Source organism: Dufourea novaeangliae, unplaced genomic scaffold (assembly GCF_001272555.1).
Source record: "Dufourea novaeangliae isolate 0120121106 unplaced genomic scaffold, ASM127255v1 scaffold8, whole genome shotgun sequence".
In the NCBI taxonomy this organism is placed as follows: Eukaryota; Metazoa; Arthropoda; class Insecta; order Hymenoptera; family Halictidae; genus Dufourea; species Dufourea novaeangliae.
Genome location: NW_015373923.1, coordinates 146,144 through 170,954, shown reverse-complemented (window position 1 = coordinate 170,954; position 24,811 = coordinate 146,144). Strand labels below are relative to the sequence as shown.

General features: G+C 43.7%; 1 protein-coding gene across 1 annotated transcript in view; it reads right to left on the bottom strand.

Annotated features, from left to right (window-relative positions):
• Positions 1–24,811, bottom strand: part of LOC107194753 (neuroendocrine convertase 2-like) — a 35,441-nt gene that overhangs the window by 9,162 nt on the left and 1,468 nt on the right. The window contains exons 2-7 of the mRNA XM_015584442.1: positions 12,600–12,704; positions 11,408–11,675; positions 9,668–9,705; positions 7,247–7,323; positions 4,120–4,384; positions 413–625 (exon numbers count right to left, since the gene is read on the bottom strand). Of these exons, the coding sequence (XP_015439928.1) occupies positions 413–625; positions 4,120–4,384; positions 7,247–7,323; positions 9,668–9,705; positions 11,408–11,675; positions 12,600–12,704 (966 nt within the window). The remainder of the gene's footprint in view (positions 1–412; positions 626–4,119; positions 4,385–7,246; positions 7,324–9,667; positions 9,706–11,407; positions 11,676–12,599; positions 12,705–24,811) is intronic.

The following is a 24,811-nucleotide window of genomic DNA, read 5'->3' as shown; positions in this document are numbered from 1 at the left end:
ACAAATGAAAGACAAAAAAATGTGCTCCGTGATTTTTAATCGTTCAAACGTAGAAATTGCAATTTTTATAATAAAATAAATAATGAGTCGACATTTGCCAAACAATCGTGTACTTAGTTTCATTAACTTAAGTCTTGAATACTCGGAGGCGCTTTAACAAATCCGTAATGTCTCGGAATCCTTCAGAATCATAAGAACTTATAACCCTCAGGTATATCTTGAAAGTTTCGAAAAGCTTCTGAAAGCCGTGCCGTGGCCGGTGGATAGAAAGTTTCAACGTTTCAGATTCATTAAGCTCGTCGTGATATTCCATCTAACCGGGTCGGCTGGAAGCTACGGGGGTGAGGAATCTCTTGAAACCGCACTCGAAAATTCTCGTAAGGAGAAGAACGAAGATTAACGCGCTACTCACCACCCCGATGTTGGGATCCTTGTCGCCGTTACTGAACGTCGAGGCCAGGGTGCTGGAACAGCTTTCGTCGTAATGCGCGTTCTGGCCGTCGTTGATAGCGCTGTTGATGCTGACGGTCCACATGCTGGCCGCGTACCCGTCGCAGTTACAATCGTCCTCCTCGCCTCCGTCCCCCGACGCCCACACGTATATGTTTCCCAGCCCCCGTCGTCCCTATAACACCATAAACCGCAGAGTTCACAAAAATGGTCTCCACGAAGGAGGCATCTCCACACTCTTATGGTTGAACATTCAACAATAATCTTCCCTTTCTACACGAGAATCAGTGCCAGAAATGTATTTTTTTTTATTAACACAGTTTTAATCTCCGTGGGGACATAATTACTTGGCTAGTGAAAAGACAAGATTATAGTGGCCGGATCTAGGCCTATTAATTGTCGCAACAATCTCACGATGCAAATTTTTACCGACATACCAAGGCTTTGGCTCCTTTCGTCGTGAAAATGCTTGACATAATTGACACGCCGTAGTGCCAAGAAATGGCAGCCTATTGTTATAAACCGCGACTCAACCATCCGACCCCCGTGTTTCGGAGTTTATTCCCATCACGTTATCGGTTTTTATTCCCGTCGTTAAATCGAAGTGTGTACGTAACGATCGGTTGTTAAGGAAGATTTCGTATGTGGTGACGTCGTTTCGTGGACACGGAACATCACTGAAAGAGCTTTCTCGTATTGACGGTTATCGATAAACGTGCAAGTGTATACATCGGAGGGGATGGAAGCTTTCCAAGGATTGTAAAAATTTAATAGAGACATTTTGGGACGCGACCTAAGGTATTCCTGGTTTCACAACAGGTATCGAGCGATAAGCAAAAGGGAAACGATGAAGTCCAGAGAGAGACACAGAGGGGGTATGCATATACGATTAGGTGCCGTTAATGGCTGAACACTAATTAGGCGCCGAAGGGAACAATCCGGTAATTCGAAGTAACGGAACACCTATATCGTATGACACCTTTTGCCTAGGCGGATCGTGGAAACCGCGTGTAAAATTAAATTAACCACCCCTTCGTTGTTTAGTCGTACACGTCTGTCGCTCGAGCAACAAGCATTACGACTACACCAGCGACAAAAACTGTGGCAATAAACGTCCACGACCTCTCTCGCCGCTGCTCTCCGATATCTAATTAACTCTCTCGATAATTAGGTCTGCCACGCTCCAGCCCGTCGCATCGTCTCTCTCCGATAAATTATCGACGTTTTCGTTTAGAGCGAAGAGTGCTCTGATTTGATTCGAGGCAATTATTGGTTACCCTTCGATCTCCCGTGGAAATTCCGAAAATCGGAACGCTGTCAGATACGTTCAACGAGGGAATTCGAATCACGACCAACACGGTGAAATCCATTTCCCCGATGAAAACGCGTGTGTCACCGTGTACTTTCGACGTTTCGATTTTCTCTGGAAATTTCCTAACAAAATTCGCCGAAGAAATACAACGTTACTTCGATTTTTATCGAACGATAATTTTAATCTCTGCAGGAGACATCCGGAAGTATTCCCGAAACACGGTCCGAATGCTTTCGAAGACGGTGAAACGTTGTCCGAAACCGGAAAGGTTCCCCTAAGTGGAGGGACTCGATCGAGGGTGGTCGGAACGGGCCTCGGAAGGAACTTGGAAGGGATCGATATAGACTCCGAAGGGTGCTTTGTTTACACTCGACTTGAGTGCCAGGGTGAAACGACTTCCGGTGACGTGACGGCGACTGCGCGGCGACGGCCAGAAATTCGCCAGCGCAATTACGACGTTAATTACCGACCCGCGGTGTCGTTTCCGTACGATTTAGCAACGAAGCTAGGTCTGGGGTTACCTTTATTACTCTTCGAGCTTTTTCATCCTACGGTAGAAGAATACGACACACCCCCCGCCCCCTTCCGGATGCTGCACAGTGAAACGGATGGACATTGTAGGTGGCAATGAATCGTATCGATCAACAGATAACGAATCTGTCACCGACATCTGGGAAGCGACAAAAAGGAGTACGAGGAGATAGTAACATGAAAAATATAAACGGCAAGGCGGACTCCGGGCGCCGATCAAGTGGGAAGTTATAAGGATAACGGGAGGAAATTCTGCGACATTTCCGACCAAAGGAACAGAAATTCTGGGAAAACGTACGAGAAACCTCCAGGATTTGAGCCATACGTGAGAAATGCTTATTCGGTTGAATTGTGCCCCGAACATTCCATCTAATCGAAGCTATTCGAGTACGTGACTTGGGAATGGAAACTGAACAAAGTTTGACGAACGGGAGGGGACTCTATTCCCTGGTCGCAGAAATTCGACAGCATTATTACCGATCGATAAACGGTATGAAATATGCTTACTGAATCGGATGAAACATTCCTCGCCAAAGCTACAACAACAACAAGAGTGAGTGCACCGGTAAATGGTTGAAGGATCCGTAGTTTGACAAAACTTTAAACAAGACAAAAACTGAAGAAAATAGGTCTGTTCAACATCCATATTTTCGACTTCAAAATAACAAGATACAAGATATACATATATCAGTCTCATAATTTTGAAATAACGATTTGAGGGTCTGGGCGTTAAAGGTTTGATATAATTGTTAACATTGGCACGTACACCCAATAACGATAAACAGACAGTAACGTAAGTCACTAGCTCCGACTCGTTTATCAACGGCGCAAGCTTAAGTTCCATAGTTTTCATGAAAAAAACCCGTCGAGAAAGTTCTCTCTCTCGCGAGAAATCAGGTCGCGTTACCGCCGCGTAAAGGTCGGGGCGCACGTTTCTCTCACGCCCCGTGAAAACATAAAATAAAACCGGGGATATATACCTACATGCCGGACAATGCGTGTCGCTCGGGGATCTTCCTTGCGTCCATGGATCCTTCCGCGTTCTCATTCGTGCGGCACGTGCGCGATTCTGACACGGTTCTCGAGGATCGAATATAAATCGCTTGGAAACGTGGATGCTCTACTCCGTCGTATTTCGACGACGTATTCCCGACTTGCGGATAAACCGATCCAAATAAATATAAGTAAGTAATCGATACTTTCGTTTCGATACTGGGAAAGTGGTTGTCCAGTTATATTACTTCATTGATAAATGTTTATTAATAAAGTATACATATATCTTCGTTAAAATCAGGGACGGGCACATTCATTATCCGAATACAGAGTTTCGAATACCGAATGAAAGATTTTAAAAAAATTGCAATTTTAATAACACAATAATATTTCTTCCTGATTGAGTCGACATTTAGCAAACAGTCTATTTAATCTCATTAACTGTTTAAAGCCCAGGATAATGCTCTTAGACGCTGCTGCTTTACACTATATGTATATTATTCGAATAAAATTCTGCTCGACTTCTCTGGTTAAAACGTATTATAGTAATTAGAAAGAAGATTGTATTCATTTCCCTTCGATACAAGTAAGTATCCATACTTTTTTGTGATACAAGATATAAGTAAATGTATCGATACCTTAACGGTACCGGTTTATCCGTAAATTATCCCTAAGCCATCAGCGCAGTAACGTTTCAAGGCGGTCATAGCAGGGTTAATCTCTACCCTTAGCAACGGGCTGCGAGAACACGAAGGTCGGAAAGAAGATCCAGGCAGCCAGGAAAACGTAGGGTGGGGCGTGAGGGGAAAGAAAAACGTGACACCGATACGCACCTCGTTAACGCCGCGCACGATCGCCCTCATCGTCGCGTTCCGCGGTCCGTCGACGGTCTTCCCGTCGTCCGTCGGTCCCCATGAGGCGCTATAAATGTCTATGAGATCGGGTTCGTGTCCCATGCTGTTCGCCTCGATCAGATCGGTCATGTACGGCTGGTCCAGCATACGGATACCGGCGACTTTCGAGTCGTACGCGACCCCGACACCGCAGACTCCATTGTCACGGGCTGCGGCTACTTCTCCGGCGCATCTGGTGCCGTGGCTGGTCAGGAGAAATAATGTTAATTACACATGTTAATGTCAATTACAGATACATTAGATACATACAGGGTGAGTCAATAGGACCTACTATTTAAAATAACTCGTCGTTACCAATTGCTTGTATCAGAAAACGTTTCAATGAGTTATGTAGCATCTTAGAGGACGCATCGGATGGATACAATTTTATTTCGTTGTATAATTTTTTTTAGACATCAAGGTGACCTTCTGGAATTTGTTGAAGGTCAATGCATATTTGTTTAATACCATCGTTCTATAGGTCGTTGAATTCGTCCCTCCACCGGCAACAACGTTGTGTTAAAAAAAAGATGCATAGAAAAAACTCAAGGTAACCTTGACATCTCAAAACAATGAAATTGTATCCATCCGATGCAACCGTTAAAATGCTACGTAATTTCGTTTCTAAAACGTTTTCTGATACACGCAATAGGTAACGAATTATTTTAGATAGTAGTTCTTGTTCACTCACTCTGTATCTCCGCCAGTGGATCATTACGAGATCACAAAGAGCTGCGATTCTCGAGCACGACATCCGGTGCCATCGTTTCGACAAACCGCTGCTAATTGGTGTGTTGAAACATGATTTTATCGCGCGATTTTCGACCAGAACGAGTGGAGAGCGTGACACCTGGAACCGTGTTTCGTCGGAAAAGAGTGTCATGGAAGCTCGTTCGTCTCCTCGCGAATCAATTTGCGTTGCGTTTCACTGCCACTGATCGACAATGAGCGACCAAAGGACACAGGGTTGTCGTTTCGACACGACAACCCTAATTTCCATGTAATCGAAGGCCTCGGCGGGACGAGCGTGACGATATGTCACACGCTGGTCGAACCGACGAGTCACAATCACCGGATTATATTACCCGCCACCGAAAAGAGAGACATGTCCTTGCGTCGAGGGGATTAATCAGCCGCGATTAAACAGTAATTACACACGCAGGCGCTGGACGCGATTAATTACAAACGGACCCACCACCCTTGACGCGTATTCTTCGATGCACGTTCGACGCATAATATAGCGTTGGTTAAATACAAATTGAATGCAAATATAACGAACGATCGTCCTCCGACCTTTCGCTGTTTATAATTAACCAGCGGCCGCGCGGAAAATCTCGTTATTCGCCTGTGTCGATTGTGAAGGAAATCGTGACACGCCCCTGATGCGTTCGCTTTCGAAAACGACGAATCACGCGAAATGTACACTGCCGTAAGTATTCGGATACATACTCTGTGTGGAGTAATTGTGAAAAAAACGTTAAAAATTGATCGAAGAACTGTCAAGCAATGTTACTTTATTTAGTATTTTATATTAAAAATTTTCAATCTGTAACAAATATCACTTTTTGTACAAATACAGCAGGTTTCCTAATACTTATGGCCGCCGTATCGAAACTCGTCGATAATTCCACGAGGATCGGGGCCCCGTCAAACACGTTTTATTGTCCCGTTTCTTTTATCGCAACCCCTCCAAGTTTCTTTCATTATCCACATCAAACGGTTATGCTCCCTCTCTCTCTCCCTCTCACTTTGGTTTATTACCGCGTTCCGATTGGACCTATAAAATCGAAAAACGAATCTCGTAAACCGCCCAACAATCGGCCAAACCCATAGTAGAGAGCGTGTAGGGTACCTTCGCGACGGAACTAACACGTCCACGGGGAAACTTTTCTTTTCCACGGCTCGTGGGCTAAAGTAAATAAGGCGATTAAGCGCGACCCGAGGTCGTCCCGTGCAATATTGCGGATTAACGGATTCCCCGTAAACGACCGTAGCAGAATGCGTTTTAATCAATTTCGCCCGTTCGTTTTCCTCTCCTTAAACTCGTTTGCCGGCGACGTTTTACGGGCAAAGGAATCGAATCATAATCGCGATCGGGTCCAGCGGACGTTAAGGGGATGGAATTCTTTGAAGCTCCGTGGGCCACCGATAAAATGTTCCCAGGACGATCAAGTCTGCAATTTATTTCAATACAAAGAACAATGATTGGACTTGTCAATGAGGGAGGGCAGAGGGAATATCAATTTTCCCCCGTTGGAATATTCTGCCATAGAAGAGCAAACGTAGATATTAAAAATTTCGTTTCACTCGCCACCCCGTTGAAAAAGAACCGATCGTGCATAAGCGCATCTGTCTCTCCCTCGTCGATGGGACATATTCTCGACAGTGCGGTATGGGGGTGAATCGAAACGGTGGCTTGAAAAGGAACTGAACCAAAGGAAATTGACGGAAGACCGAGAAACGGAGACGTTCGACAGGCTATTCGCGCCGGTTTGTTCCGACACGGGAAACGTTTGTCAGCCGCACGGACCCGCGGAAATTGCCGCTGAAGCTTACGTAAGCTCCGTTGCTTTTTCGAAAGATGTTTACGTAACGGGGCAGAATTCTCTGCACATTTATTTCTCGTGTTATATAGTCTCGATGGCTTCGAGACGTCCGCGAAAATCTCTGCGGCCAAGTGAACTAACTCCCTTCGAACGAGTCCATTCGGTAGACTGCGTTCTTCCCCGGACTAAAGTGGAAAGTCGATTTCTCATTATCGGATAAAAAGTTTCCGTCGGGTCTCGCCACCACCCCCATCGAATAATATTATCTACGCTTCGGTCGAGTTTTTAGACCCTTCCCCCTGTTACTCTCCAATCACCGTAGGAAAACAACGTTCAATTGTAACGAGAAGCTTCTCCAACAATCTTCTTCTCTCGATAACCATCCGACCGAGGCTAACGTTAATTGCTACCCAGTGATCATTAATTACGGAATCGCAATGAGCAACCATCCCTCTCTCGGTTACAGTTTCCCTGGCAATTATATTATTCCCTACGCGTTTTCTCAACCCTTCTCGCCTCACCTGTTAAACCAGTCGTCCGTGTATCTTGGATACGGATAGGGATCGTTGCTGCTGAAGTCGTAGGAAGCCTTGGCATTCTATAACAAACGTGACTTCAGATTTTTCAAGTGAAATGTAAACGTTGCATCTGCGTTTTTCTCGTAAAAAGTGAGTGTTTCAAAAAAATAGAAGAGTAGTCAGTTTTTTGGAAATGGAATGTTATGTTTTTTAATGTCAAATGAATGGGTGGGCCAAGACGAATTCATTTATACGTAAGACAATAACTTAAAATAAAAGAAATATGTAGATTGAACATTTCGTAACATTGTACAATACTATATCGTTTTACTGTCATTAGAGGAACTTTCTGGTAATACAGAACACCATGTACTTCTTGACGCTGTTAATTAATCGGCCATAGGATCCACCCGAGCAGCTTATACCGTGTGGAGAATTCTCTTCTATTAATTTCATCACCCATAAATTTTTCCCGTTCACGGGCCATTAATCTTCGTCTTCTTGGGGGCTACCCTCCTTGTGTTTCTCTCCTTCTGCCATTTCTTTTCTTCCGGTTTCACTTCATGGTCGCGTCGTTTCGTCGTTCCGTGCATCGCCAATTACAAGAAACTTCAATTCAAGAATTTCTCGACGATCTCATTCTAGGTAGGTACGCCGGTTCAGTTCAAAGAACCGAATATACTTCGTGGAAATTCATTTATAAATCCACGGACTCGGTAACGTCATGAACACGAGTAGTGAACTGTAGTGAGAAACGCGTTGAAGTTAATTAGCGGACGGATGAATTTTTCCACGCGAACTTTCCCCCCGAAACGATGCTCTCTGTGTCGCAACGCTGAACTTTCGCTTCCCATTGTTCTCTCGACCCCACCCAGCCCCCAGACACACAAAGTTGATTACGGAGTTTCTGCGGCACGTGGGACGACGCATTGTCTTCCAGTATTTCTGTTCCACCTTCCTTCCACTGGAAGACGGGTCTCTCTCGCCATTGTCGACCCGACACTCGCGTCGCGTCGAATGAACGAGAAAAGAGCCACCGACGACCGAGGGAAACGTTATTCTTCCATTATTTTTACCCCTTTGAATGGTTTCTTCGTAAACACACTACCGAGCGATGTTTAATATTGTTTAATCGTAGCATCCTGCGAGTTGAAATGTTTATATTCCGCGAACAGTGCGCAATTGGCTCGCAAAACGGGTCAAGTATTCCCCCCGATGTTCCCTGCAATGACGTTGACAACAATATACGTATGTATAACGGTGCTTGTTCCTTTGTCGACGGGGAACAACGGAAATTCATATCCATTTAAACCTCCGTCGCTCACTGCAGATGTTTCCCTGGAGAAAAACGCCTCGTGGATTCTGAACCACGTTTAACGAGAAGGCTCTCTTCACCTCGTTCCGCTCGTGTCAAGTGGATCGCCGAAGATCGAGGAGTATACGTGATATGAATCGATACGTTGTCCAGAGTGTCTCCGTTGATGTCGATCGGATGCTGAAGAAATGGTCAAACGATCGAATGAAACTATGAAAAACTTCGTTAAATGTGATCCGCGAATTCTATCTGTAATTATTCGTAGAGTTCGTAGTACATCATTCGGAGCCGTTCACGTATAGGCGACTCGGTAATTTTTCAACGATTTCATTTCCCAGCGTGGGAGCCACGACAGAGACCTCTCAGCTGCTCCCAATGTCCTTCGACTTCCCCGACGATTAACGTTTAATGCACCGACCGCGTCCAGCAGTCGCCTGTGTCGAGCTGGGCGCGCCACAACGCCGCGCGCGAGGACACACCGCCGATGACGCTCTGCCCCCATGATCTCGAGAACGAAATGAAAATCGCGGCGGGAGAGCTTTATCGTCGTTCGTTCGGCGGGAAAGGTCACGCCCGTTGGCCGTAATTTAAATTTCAAGGCGAGCTCGATGTTATGCTAACGAGCTTTAGCTAGCATGGGGGACGACTTGTCGGTCATTTTGTTTGCCGAACCACGAGATTCACTCTCGAGCTCGAATTCCCGTCTCTCCGATCGACGAATATTAATCACGATTCGTTGAAACGAATATCGGCCTCTGTTCGATAGAAATGAAAGAGATAGAATGTCTAACCGATTCGGAAGCTTCCAGTCGTATTGGTTCGGAAACAAACTCAAACAGGATCGGATCGTTGACCGTTTCTAACGATTCGTTGAAACAAATATCGGTTTCTGTTCGATCAAAGTGAAAGAAAATCTTGAACCTGCGAACAGACCAGAAGCTTCCAGACGCGTCGGTCCGGAAATTGGCTCGAACAGAATTATGTCGGGGACGGATGAGTTCGTCGTCAGTTCCGTAACTATCGCCGTCTCTTGGGATGAAAATAAAAAAACAGACGAGTTGGCGGAATACAATCTCGGCACGGTGAGGCGAAATAATGGACGTACTTACGTAATTGTACTTCAGATCCGGATGCATATAGTCGACACCTGAAACAGAAGGAAAAGAAAACACGTTTAACGACCGTGTCGTTGGATTTACGTAACGCGTAACAGAAATTGCAATCTGTTACACAGGCTAACGGGAAACACCATCGGATCCGTCCTGATCTTTCCGAAGTCCGTTACAAGTTTACCAGAAAACCAATAACACCCAAGTCCAATTATAGTTCGCCCTGAAGATTAATCCTGGCTCTCGGACGCAATTAACGGGGAGACTAAATATCGTTTTCGTGGGACGTATCATCACATTCACTGATCACAACCATCGTCGAATGTCAACCATTGACGCGACGGAAAAACGGGTCGATAGAAGGGTAGATCGTCGAATTTCGATTCGACTGCAATTCTCGTTCGATTTGCAATTTACCACGCGCGATCAACAACGGACGCTGATACCGGAGTATTAACGGGGATGTTTGCGGGACAATCATTGCCGGCCCGAAATCGATAACACGGACGGTAAGCCGCAAAAGACTGAAATCCTTAACAAGCTGTATCTCTGGATATTCGAGATTATACGGGTCCGGTGGACTGGTATCGAGTCCCAGGACCCTTCGCAAACGATGGAAAACTGGCCAGCGAGGTGCACGAACGACCCTCGAGAATTATCGATCATCGTTCAAGGAACAGCAATTCTGAAACTTAATCGCATTTCGTGGGCAGCAGTTGACATTCGTAATCGCGTTGCTCGACAATCGCGTCCGGCTCTAAGACATCCGACGTTTAAAGGACGTTGATCATCGTATAAAAAAGTGCGCAATTTTTTCCATATTATCGAAACATGTATGTAAAACGTATCGAACGCAGACGGAGCAGAAGCTTGTCCGACCGATAAAAAATAAAACGATAAAATTAAAAATATTGGTAAACTAATATTTTCAGTGTACACAATACTGTGTAAATTTTTGTACAATAAATTGTATCTGTACATTTGTTCGTTCACCAATTACTTTGTAATACACTCTTTTTTTACTTCCCTTCCGAATTCATTGGAATCGCGTTTGAAAAATCGAACCAGAAATTCGAAACACCTTGTAAGCTTCCAAACGAAGAATGTTACACATGGACATGTTCGTCGCTAGAACGACGCCCATCGCAAAGGGGCGGTAAAATGTTACGGTAAGAAACACACGGACGATAATTAAGGAACTCGTGTCGGAGCAGTATCGGTGAGCGATTATCCTCGCGTCACTGGGTCGCAATTAATGCATGCAACCTCAAGAATGCGGAGAGGTTCACGTGCCAGCCATAATCTAAGCTAAACCGCTTTCTGTTAATGAGATCTCGAGAAGCCGCCCGGTGAAATTGCTTCCCCCGTTAAAACCGCGAAACGGTCCATTACCGATACAACCCTCGAGTAAGATAAGTCAATTGCAAACGGTAGACGGACTCTGTAACGCTTGTTTTCTTTCGAGTTTACGTGAACGTTCACGTGCAATCTGGACGGTCATAACACCGGTCACTTACTGTCGTTATAATAATCTCAGCGATAAATAAGTCGAATTAACCATGTTTCCCTTCGTATTGCCAAAACAATTACCCGTTACGTAATAGTTGCTACACGACAACACCTACGTCTCGAGTGACCAGTACATATTAGTCTTCCTATTCCGTAATACGTTCACGCGACCTTTAAGATTTTCGACAACGAGACAAGTTCTATTAGGAGAAGTCGATACGAGCAGCTCACCATCGTCCATTATAGCCGTGGTCACGTTCTTCCCGGTGACGCCCTGAGCCCAGGCCGCCTTCACGTTCAGATCCAGCTTTGGTTTACCGCCGTTCTGGCCAGTGTTCTTCAAGTACCACTGGTATTGGAAGTACGGGTCCGACGGGTCAGTGTTCCCAAGACTCGATGGGTTTTTCATCTGATACACAGGGACCAGATTGTCCACGCTCAACGGTTTGTAGCCCCTCTTCACCCTCTTGAATCCAGGCTGTTGAACAGCTGTGTGCACCTGAAAACATTCCCGCGCGAATCTCATTACAGCGCCACCTACGTACCGCCTCTTTAATTCTTCACCAGGGCAAAACGGATTAATTCTGCCTTTAAAAGGGTTCGAGTAATTAATAAAACGAACAACGATAAAAAAGAAAATGTTGCTTCCAGGTACAGAGGAAAGCGTAAAGCATACTCTAAGCGATTTCAGGAGAGGATTACCGAATAAATCCTACGTCCACGGATGTTAGCGAAGGATAGAACAGGTGAACATACGGTTCTCGACGAGTCACGCGATGAAAATGTATGAGCGGATGGGCGAAAGAAGGACGTTCTTCTCTGGAGGAGGATCGATGGTACGGTCACTCGGGCGCGACTTCGTCAAAAGGATCGTAATTTTATGCGACCAATTTGTTCCTCGTTCGATTATGTTCAACCTCGCCGCTGGAAATTGGGTATTCCATTTACATTTATATCGGCGATCCCCGCCCACGTATACGGCCCGTCTGCTTTTCCCCGTGACGTTCACCAACGGAGCACGCGATGTTCTTTCTTTCGAAACGGACGTTAAACACTTTGCTCGCGACGATTTGGTTTCGACCACTGGGAAAGGAAGTAACGCGCGAACGGTCGGAATCGATGAAATATGTATATCAAGTACGCCAACGTGGGGAGAACATGGGAAATTATTGAACTCGTATTATTACCCTAAGTGATGTACTTTACACCGTTTTAAAAATATTAACTTAATATCATTTTTAGACTATTATGTACCTACATTCAAAACTTCAATCATCTTTACCATCGGCAAGAATGAAAAATATTTGATATAGGAAACATGTAAAATGTCATTATTTTTCAAAGTGGACTCAAGACACTCTGGCTCTGGGGTCTAGATGTACATATATAGGGAGATTCTGGGACACGAGAGGGGATAACTTACCAAAGGGTCCACCTTCAATCTCCTCATGTGCGGCACGGACCTTTTGCTTCGCGCGTGCGGTAGAGCTCTGTGCACGAAGTGGTATTCCGTCCGACTGCCCAGCACCTGGACAAAAACCGAAAAACACGATTTTCAGCACGTTTATTCAATTTCATATACAGAATGGCACGCAGTACGAATGGCGCAACCAAACCGAAGGGGTTGTGCTGCATGAAAAATGTTGTTTTTAGTTTTTTAAGATAATATTTTGTAATACTCTCGTGTAACAAAAGGAACATCCAGTAAAAAATAAATTTACATCATAAATATAAGTCGAGAATGCACAATTAGCGTTTTTGCAAATCGAACAACCGAAAGAAGTACATTTAAGAGAATCTGTACCCACGTCAACGCGACAAATCGATCATCCGGAAATACCAGAGTCGTAGACGCGTCAAGGAAATTGACTAAGAGCACATACGCTACGCGAGAAACGCATTATCCCTCGTTCCTCTTATAGGACAGAAAGAAAAAATTCTTCCGAGTGTCCGAGGGAGTACAGTTTCTCCGACAATTCCCAGAACCAAGTCCAAAGTGGCTTCTCGAGAGTCGAAGGGATGTGCGTTGCTGGAAACGAAAAAAAAACTCTCCCCCACATCCGAGAAACTCTCTTAAGATCGTCGAGCACGTAGGTAAATACGGCGGATCGATCAAATTACAAGTAAGTTAACGATCCTGTGGGGAAGGGCGGGCCGGAGGGGGGGGCATCCTATTCGTCAATCCAATCGAGCCAATTACAGACGGATAAAGTTATCTCGATTACGGTGCGGACTGTCATCCGATTAATAACTTCGCCTCGCAGACAGAGAATCGATTCGAACCGAGACGACAGATTAACCTTTTAACGCCCAGTGTTGCACCGGTGCAACAATGACGAAATACAACACATCAGTCTCATAATTTTTAAATAACGATGCGCGAACGGAAAACCCAATGGAAACTAAGAAAAATATATTCACAGATGATGGATCTCTTTTTCCATTCAGCCTGGAACCGTCAATAAAACGTGTCAAACAAGTCGGTGGTAAAGTACACAGAGTTCTGCACCCATGGATGATGATCGATCACTTTCATCTCGTATCGTGCTTCCAGAAAATCGAGAAACACTCGTGAATTTCTCAACAGGGGAATGCTTTTCGCGATTCAACTATAAATTTTTACCCCTGAGTCGCTCTCGACAGTTCGCTGTGGCGAGGAAAGAAGGGAATAACGTTAATCCTAGCTTTTTCCTCGGTTGAGAATTATTTTCAAACTGCTCCGCCACCCGATTGGTTTTCCGATAGTTACGAAGCTGGATGTTTCCGGAGAAAAAAGCATCGTGTCGAAGTTCCGTCAGCTTTCGCAGAACTTCGTCGAGGAAACTGAAACAGGAGATTTACACGTACGCCCAGATCGCGCGTGACCCTGTCGAAATCTCGTTACGACGATCGAGGAATCCTTCGATCGCGACCGATCGCCTAGTTTCTTTTCGTTCGAGATTTCATCGCCGATACTGGCCCACTTTCCAGTAAGTGTTTACCGCCACGGTGAAACGCGCAGTAACTCGACGAATAGATCGTTTCCCGTTGCTCCGCAAAACGATCCATAAAGGAGCACCGTTCGTGGAGACGTTCGATTCCCCGATGGATATGTTCCGCTCATTCGATTCCCGTCGACGCACAGTGGTCCGTTTCACGAATCTAGCTGGAGAAGACCCCAGTTTTCATGTGACTATTTCACGAAAGTATAATTACAAGAATCACACGCAAATGGACGATCGGTTTCACGAAAGAAAATCCCCTGTAAATTGTCCTGGTATTTAGGATCACCCCATTTAGCTCGTTAATCACCACCCGACTGTGTAGAAGCGACTTTATCATCGAAGAAAACAGTCTATCCGCGTCACCTTGCGGAAGTAATGTCCATTAATTGTCGTTGATCGCTGAATAATTCACGAACGGACATTCTGTTTTTTTTAGTCGCGATGATTCCTCCCGCGACAATAGCCTCGAGTGTCCTCTTCGAACATTTGTTCCCCCAAGGCTTTGAAGCTTCACGAGCTGAACATCAAACGATGCTATTCGCAGAATGCTAGGGCATTCCCTTGTACTTTTGTCTCCCGAGATTGAACAGGAAACGGAACCCATGGCCGTTTTTTCTACCCCGAATTCGAAGAAAAGCGACGGAAGAGGTAGCTGGAACGCCGTAGAGTGTCCGATCGATCGACCAATACGGTTCGACAGCCTCTCCGGACGGAATGGAGGCGACAGCCCCTGTCACGGATACAGAGAAACGAGAGGTCGACTATGCCTTCTCGTCATCCTATTCTCGGTCCTGGGTATCGAGTTCCCCGAATGCGTGCATCGCAAATTTTCGTTGACTAGTGTAACATGATTCAACGAGAGTGACGATTGTACCGAATTTTTTGTCAACCCCATTTTGTTCCGAAGATTGCAAAGTCACCACAAAATAACAGTCTTTTTATAGATAAACCTACACTTGAAAATTTTCAATTCTTATGTATTGTGGTTAAAATACAAACGAATCAAGTGTGCCATGTTTGAAATCGTGTTGGAAAATAATGTTTCTCCAGAAAAGGATAGAATATATTCGATAAAAAAAGTGATTCGTTTTTATATTAATAAAAATTGCCGATCGAACAGCTGACAGTAGAATAATCTGAGCTGATCACGTTTCCTGGTCCACCCTGTATATGTACACTCCCGTTCCTAAGTACAAAGACACTTATCGAATATGCAGTACGGTAAATCATCGATGAGTGTTCGAAGGCTCCTCCCGAGACTCGCAAGGAGAGATCCCCAGGTGTAACACTAGTTTTTTAATTGTGTCCAAATATATTTATTTCAGCCACATGTGGCGAGTAGTTTATGAAATATTTAATATTAAGTATTGTAATTATTTATTGTATCGGGCCTTGCCCGTTAATTCTAAATAAATAATAATTATATTCATTGCGGATTAAAATGAATAATGCTTAGGATATATTAAAGCTCAATGGACGAGGCTTGTGCTATTATGAAGTAAGTAGGTGAAATGTAACTATAAGTGGAGATAAAATAAGGAAAAAATATGAAATAATAAATGTAACCGAAAATATGTAAGCTTTCACGAAACACATCGTATATGTATACGTCGTACAGACTGAAAGTCCACGTACTTACGAGCAGTAGTGTACGTGTCGTTGCACGTTCAGGAACACTCTGAAATGGCAACGGCACACACGATCGATGCCTCCTCGCTCGAGTTCTGCGGTGAAACGAGCGCACACAGTAATTATGCGGCGGTACCTCGAAAACTTTCAATAGCCCCGTCTACGCTACGATATGTGACCGCTTGACAGAATGTCGTACACAGGGTGTCGTCGAACTGACGGTGCATCCCGACGGAGGACGATTTTTCATGACGATATACAAGTGGAATAAATTTGATTCTGATAGGCTGAGTTTCCGAGGAAATTGGTGGTGTCACGACCAGTCACGAGAGGTGTGTGTCTGACTGTTACTTGGTATTACTACTTGCGAAAACGATTAATAGCGATATTGTCTCCTGGTATGAAACGTAGGAAGCTAATAGTGCTGGGCTACTGACTGTGATTTGTGAAGTATACTGTAAAAAATTTTTAGATAGAATAGAATTTTTATAGAGAATATTCACTTTAAAGATTCAATTTGAAACTCGTAGAACTCGTTAGCCAAGCAGATGTTCAAAGTCGATTTTGAAGTTTCTAATCAAAAAATTTGATCCTATATTTTCGACCTATTACACCAGTTACATAACACCCTTGTACTTTCGCTATTGATCTATTCGGGGACGTCCGTCAACGGAGGAAAACTCGTAGGCGGTGCCAGACTTTTGGTGGATACGCAAGATGTCTGGAAATGGATCAGTGTTATCTGTTTTTCGTTTCGCTCGTATATCGATATATCAGCCGTTAAACTGTGCCTCTAATCGTCCGGTGATGGTAATGTCTGGAAATCCAGTGATGGATTCTGCTACGACAAAAGTAATTTAATTGGTAATACCACTGACCACTGTTTGTTGCTTTGGAACGCATTCATGCTATCACTACAAGAAACTATGTGTATACCAGCCATCTGTGCAGTATACTGCGTGACAAAGACCATCTACGATATCAAAGCGTCAGTTGGTATCAAGGAGATCGAACGCAACTGACACAATAACTCCTCTGATATCCTAACAGTGCTCGATATATTAGCACATTCTATATCGACGTTGCTGTATTTCTTCCTGAAATAGAGATCAATTTATGAAAATGATTCCTATATTATTTAATTTAATCTAATTTATTTAACGGGAAAACCCTTGATATGAAAAGAAATAATGATAATTAAGAAAATTAGATACAAAAAAAAGATACAACGAATACAGATTGTATACATATACAAAATAAGGATTAGGTGTGCTTATTTCAGAGTGTTCGGTCATTTGTCTGTAAATGTGCTAAATGACATGTGGAAAAAGTCAAAAGAAACATTTAAATTGTTATTATTCCATGAGAAAATTTCCTACATTTTAGCGTGACTGACTCGATCCATTAATTATTTCGACAGCAATGACACTTCCAATGTGGACAAGGTCTTCTCTTACAGCGAAACTATGGCGATGGCACGTGGATAAACATAAAATGTCCCTGTCGAGGTAGCTGGAAAGGAATTTTCTCATTTCGTGAAGACAGAGCGATACTCCAGCGCCGTTGCCTTTAGTTCGGGACACTATAAAAGAGAATCTATTCGATGCCCAACCTTATCCGGGCGTTTAAGTAATTCTCGAAATATAACATAGATTCTTGCGTTTGCTGTTTTGGTTATTAATAATCGGACATACATCGAGAAAATAAGCATAGAGACAGTTTTTATATACATATACTTTAACAGAAATAATATTTCTGGTATCAGTGATGAAAGCGAATATCTAAAAGATCGGCGTAGAATTCATTATCGAAAAGCGAACGTATCGAGCCTTTTGTCCGAGACGCAGGATATCTGGTATCTGGATTTTCCGTTGACGTAGGTGTCTTTGAACCTCCAGCGTCAATGAAACGATTTCTTTTGTTACGAAAAATTGTCAGCAATCGCGAATATTCTTCTTTGCCCTTTATCATACATAATCACGTATTGTTTTTCACGAGACAATATTATACGTCCGATGAAATATACATATTTCGGTCACCACATTCCCCCTAACCAATCTACTGTTCTATCAGTTTGCGCTCGTGAAACGTAATGATCGATGAACAGAAAAAACCGTGCTTGCTGAATTATTCCTCGAGAACCGACATTCTAATTATAAAAAACAATATTCACACAGTAATATAATTCGATCAAAAGTACCAGTGAACAAGTTTTTCACGTCAGAGTGGGAATATCCCCTTAATCTAATTCCTTCTAATATCTCGTTCATTAAACATTACTCTCCCCACAGTCTGCGCAATCTGTGACCCGAATCACCTGAGGCGAATACCTGTAATACCTCCACTCGGAATCGTGGATCGATCGGAAACCGATCGGAAAACACCGAAGTGGGCCTCTTTGATGTCTCCCACCCGCTTTGTATCACACGATGCATGCCTCTCTGTCCGGCAAACTGTCCCTTAATCCAGTTTGACTTCAAGCTACACGTGTCACGTAATCCAATTAGCAAGCGCCCACCCGAGTGCGTAACAACCGAGCGCGCAAAGGTGTACGGGCGCGCGTATACAGCGCGTATGTACAAACAGTAGTGCGCGCAGGTTTATTGTCCTCTCTCTTTCTCTCTGCGTTTCGCACGGCGATCGCATATAAATGCAATTTCCCGTGGTCCGACGCGATATACAGGGTGTAACGAGACACACAAGGCTTGACCGAAAAAAAAGGGAGGGGGGGGAGTGGTTGGAAGAAACACAAAAAAAAGATTCCTTTTCGATTCCGTCGGCAATTCCAACCTGTTCCATGCAACTCGCGTGTTCACGGCTTTTGTATTCCCATTTTTCCACCGTAGATCCGAATACACTGACCATATTCTGGACTTCCGAATAATTGTAAACTGCTGGTAAAAACACTCTGAAAATAATCTAAAAAACAATTTCGCTCACTCGTCGCGATATATGAATATTTAGAGAGTCTTAAAACAATACAAATTTCTGCCATACCATCTATACAAGACCAGAAGAAACTATAATGCATTCACAGATATGAAAAAATACATGATATTAATATTTTATTTCGTAATTTAGAAATGGCTAGACAGTGGGAACGAAAGGGTTCATATTGGAAAGGATATAGGAATAGTTCTGTATGTCCATCGTTCGATCGTAAACAGCTTCGTGGTACATCGACCCGAAAGAAAAGCTGCGAAAATATGCTCCCCTGAATAGGATCGCTCGGTTCGCACAGTTTCCGTGTAGCAGTATTTTCGATGTATCTTCGACAGACACGTGCATCGGAACTGATGTTACACAACAAAGATGGCGAAGCTTTACGTCGCGGACGAAGATACTCCTTTCCAAGCAATTTCGTCGTTCCCCAAGCCTGGATGCGAAACGTAAGAGCGGAGAGAAATCTACATAGTCGATGCGCAGCCACGGAACCGTAATAAATGCACTCTGTGACGCTGCGACGCTGTTGCACACGGTTGCCATCGCTCCGCCGCGTATATGCGACGGTAAAGTGCATTTGCTATGCACCCACGACTGACCGAGAGAGCTTTTGCAAACGTAGCGTTCTTCGCACCAAAGTTTTCGAGGGGCAACTTCCAGTCGTCTATGGGAACAACCTTTGCCTTTTGGAGGAAACGTGGCGGATCCGTTCCGCAGACCTTTCGTACTTTTCAATTAATATCCCCTTGACGGATACGATTCGCTCATCCGAGACGATTGTACAGATAGTTCATTATATTTTCTCATTATCGATACTTATAGATGGTGTCACACCTTCGATGTCTCACTTGTTTTTTGAAAGATACTAAAGTGAGAGGAGACAATTAGTTATTTGTTATTTGATTGGAAGGGAGAAATACCTAGGATAAACAAGAAATTTTTCTCAAGGTCATATTTTTCGAATTTTCTAGGTCATCGATTTGTTTTCTTTTTTTTTTTTTAACGAGAATACATATTTTTATCATCGTGACGTAACAGTCGAGGTGAAGTGCAATCCAATGACATATAGTAGGGTGACCTTAGTTTGACCTCGAGTACAAAACATCCAGAAATGTAAGGAAGTAGATTTACCGTTTGTTAAAATAATTTTCATCGTTGAAACATTGCGATTGGTAAATAAGAACAAAAAAAACAAACACTCGAACCCTTGGATTAAATTGACCAAATGATAGAAACACGTAAATGGAAGCTTTTACGCGAGGATATCCGAGAAATGGCGATTAATATCACACGTTTCAGTTTTATCCTGAAACGAAGGTACGGCTATAAGCGTCGAATTGTGAAGATACGTGCCTGTGAGTCGAACGTTTCGAAGATTAAAATAAACCTTACGATAAAGGTATTCGCTGCTTCATGCGGGTAGCCGGGTGTAACGTTTAAACCGTTCAACGTGGATCAGCCGAACGAACGTGGAATGTAGCTGTAGGAATTAGAACGAACAAGTATCGGAATGTACATTCTCGTCAAGGCGAATTATACATTACACTTTGGATATGTGCAACGCGCGGATGATTCATCCACACTGAAAGATGTAAATCGAAAGTGACCGATGCAGAAACTAGAGCCCTTCTTTAAATTTCTTTGAATTTTCTTTTAAATCATCTATCGTGGTGACAGGTGATGCGTATACAAGGGTTTTAAGAAAATTCCAAACGTTTTCAATCGGATTCATGTCGGGAGAGTTGCCTGACAATAAACTCGCAAAAGTAAACAATAATAAAACCTTACATACAATAATATATGAAATTTATTAATATGTAAAATCATGGGTGATCCCAATTTTTTGGTCAGGCACTGTGTATATGGGCGTTTTCCGTGCGTTCCGAGTAAAGTTTACCAACACAGAGAGACAGAGAGACCTGAAAAGTTGCCGCGGTGTCACCTCAACATTCCGATCGATCGACCTATTTAACACGATTATTTTCGCGCGGCTTCTCTACCCCCGCCTAATCTCTTTATTATTCACGGGCAAACGAGCCTTTTTGTCCCGCATTTTAGAGGAGATCCCCACTTCCCACGGCACTTATACCACGTCCCCTGCCAATCCTCTTTCTCCTTATACAAAGTATGATTCGCGCTAGACATTAACAGGATCCATCGATTCCCCAGGACCCAAGAGTTGTCTCCTCGGCCACCCAGCTGACGCGATATACGACTTTGTTCGGTCGCGTTCTAGCGCATGAAAATCCGTCACCGCTGAGTATGACAGTTCTAATCGGTCGTCGTCGTACAGCGATGCGTCACGAGGACGATTAATCGTCGCGCGAACTGGAACGGGGAAATCCGGGGAGCGATCGTGTGAAACAACGTCACACGGGCATTGGAAAGTATTGCGTACGATGGAGATCGATTCTCCCCGAAAGTGGTTAGATTACATCTGTCGAGGAAAGGGACGATGCGCTGAAACTATCTCCAGTCGTATCGGTTCGAAACGTGAATGTACCAATTTTGAAAACTCTGTTGACGACAATTCCGTTAAATGACAACGATAAGAATAATCACAGAACACGTCAGGACTCTTTCGTATCCATCCGTACTTTAGAGATGGGTAAATTCTCATTATCTAGATAAAGAGTTTCGAATAACGAATCGACGCATCCTGGGTAACTGAACCCACATTGGTCCGCACTCGATCTCTTTTCGTGGATTTCGTCTTGTTATGAATCTCACCCACAGACCGGCGAGAACGGTACAATGGGAACGTTTGATCATCGTTATTAGAGGATTACGCTTTTCCCTATTTGCGTGGGCGATGACGTTGGATAAATCCGACAATGCAGCAAGCAGAACCGATACGACGGCGACGGGGCGTATGGAATTACAAGAAGACAGGGTTCCGTAACGAGTGGGCATTAGTGTAACGGTACACTAAAAGGAACGGGAAAGAATTGGCCTTGGTTAGAGGGATGTGTAAACGTATTATTGAAAATGTAGACGAACAAATGTAACTCGACTCCTGTTTACACGCTCGGTATACATATAGTATACCCGTCCCGCGAGGTCCCGCGTTACTTGACTGTCTTTCGCTCCCGTGACTGTCGATTTCGTTCCCGACGTTTTCTTTCGTCCGAGTTACGGAAACTGCCATTTTTCGTTCCTGATAACCTAATAGAAATACAATCGGCTGTACGACGATAATAATCGTTAAACAGATAAAATAGGATTACATTCTACCCCGACTCCGATAGAACGAAGATAAGATAACGATCATCAAACCCAGTTACTTTCTAATTCAGGGGAACCTAAAAGACCCTCTTCAACGGGAAAATCACTGCGTAACTACGACAAACACTGGTAGTAAGTTCACATACTACTTGTGATGAAAAAGTTTCGAAACTTTTCGATCGTAATACCGTCACAAACCCAATTCCTAATCCGAACTGAATTCTTGATCAGATTAGTATACATATAGACACCATGTAATGAGTTTAATACAATAAAGGTTATTCTTCAAAAATTTACTAAAGAATTACTATTTTGATATTTACTGTTTCTTTGCACTTGTTATTTTAAAGGTTACATTATAATTTAGTTGTATTACTATTTCTACACTTTTGTTAACACCAAATTAAAGACAAAACATAGATGAATTGGAATAACAACAATTCTTTTGGATTTGGTTAATGTTTCCACATATACATTAGAAAACCGCGATAGTTCCTCTTAAGTGCGATCAGGGACTGGGTTCGTAACGGTAATATGTTCCAGACAATAAACCCTGGGAATGGCAATCGATGAACCGTTGTACGAAACGAAAAAGGTAGACCCATCGATACCGGGAGAAGGACCGACAACCTTCGGTTCACTGGATCTAATAAAAAGAGACAATCCCCGAAAGTCGGAACGGACAACGACTAACGAAATTTATTTTGCGGTACAGCCTTTCCACCCCCCGTTTCAGCTCCTCCGGGTCAGAGATTTCGCCCGCCCCCGGAGGAACGTTTCGTAAGCGAGGACGATGATTTCAAGCCGATCTCGTACGATAGTCGACCCTCGCGTGTCTCTACACCCCCTCCAACCCGTTGCGTCGCTTTAATGGAAACCCGGGGATTGTTTCAATTGCAGCGAAACGACAGAAACGCTTAACCCGCGGCACTCGTTTCGCTTGAAGAAAAAAGAAAAGGAAAAAGAAACTGGCTCAACTTCATCCTGGAGTTTCCTTATCGTATCCGAACTACCCCACCACCCCCTTCTATAAACATCTCTCTCACCTTTGAATCGTTCAGCCCGTTCTCCCCCCATTAACGCTACGACTTTTATCCAACACGTTCATGGAGAACATTCTTAATCTCCCGCCGCTCGGTGAAAATTTGCTATTTTGCGAAACTGGGTGAGACGTGCAGTTCAAGCCGGTGCGAACGGACCGTCACGCGAAAAGGGACAACGGAATTACTTTCGACGAACGAACAAGCGTAACGAGAAAAGTTTTTCAAGTCAGGCGGGCATTATTCCAACAGAGACTTTCTATTAAACATAATACATAGGTACACTTCGTCTCGAAAGTTCGTGGGACGATTTCTTTTTTGGTTGTGAGAAATGGTAGAATGGAGGAATTTATCGGACGGGCGAGTCGAGCCCGTAATAGGCCATTTCTTGCACTTCTGTGATCACTCCTGTCACCTTACGAAATAATATTCCACAGCTCCTGTAGATGTGCACAATCTACCAATAAACTCACCCCTTAAGAAAACAATTAATTCCTTAACTCTTCGAAGCACAGAATTTTACAATAAAAACATACCTGACTGTACAGACATTTTTTTCTATAAAATTCTCTGTCGGAATAGATTTGTAACTGTCCAATCCCTACATGCGAGTACTTTAAAACGTGTCCGCCTTTTAGCTAGTTTCTTTAGGTCTGCGTCGTTGTTGGCGAGTTATTGCTCGCTAAATATATTTGTAGCATTACCAGGCTTTTTTCGAAATCAAGTATTATTCATGCAGGCCTCCGACACAATAATTCTGTTTATGGGCACCGTATCGCTAAACTGGCTTTTCCTACGAAGAAGTCATGCGAGGAAGTAATTTTTTACAGTACAAAATTGATGAAAGTTCTTTCTCGTGGAAAATTCCATATAACACTTTTTGCAGGATAAAATTATAATGCGAGCGAGGTACGATCGGAATGTAACGAGAGTGGCACGCTGGACGTGTACGTACGTTGCCTACGCGTTTCGCGTAGGCGTTGGACAACGCCGTGGCCCGCTACTGTTGCGTCGTCTGACCGCAGACCGATGTTTCCACTTCGTCTGAAATGAATGAAAAACGAGGAGGACACGTTGCCAATCGAAATTCTTGGGGTTCGACGTGCAGGCCCAACCCAAACAAAACGTTCCCTCGAAGATCGAGGAGGAGGAGGAGGAGGAGGAGGACAGAAAGTATTATCGTCGGCGAATTCTACCAAAAAATTATTCCAGTCACGAAAGAAGGAAAAACGTTTCGTTCTAGTGTGCGCTTTCTTCTCGAAGCCGAATGTGATCGGAAAATAAGGGTAATCTTATCGCGACCCACGTATCCTACGTGGTTTGTGACGTGTCGGGTCCAACTGTTTCGAACATGTCTCCGCGATAATGCGGGTGTTCGTGACAGCAGGCACCGAATCAATGCCTCCGGTGGATCGTACATGCCCACGGTGTGTATCGGTCTTCGTTCGTGCGGTGAACCGATAACGGGTCCACCGATGATACAATTGAACGGCGAAATGGAGCAAGGATAAATGTACCCACGCCGACAAACTTTCCCACTGTTTTAAGCGAACGATTTGTCATCGTTACTCCCAGGCGGGTATTCGAAATTCGGACTGCGCTGGAATCTTCGTATACCGAACCGATACGACTGGAATCGTCTAGTTTTAACCTTTTAATGTCCAGATCTGTAAATCGTTATTTCAAAAGTACGAGACTGATGTATACATATATGTATACATATGTATATGTTGTATCTTGTTATTTTCAAGTCGAAAATATCGATATTAAACAGACCTATATTTTTTCATTTTTTTCTGTTTTTTATTTATTCT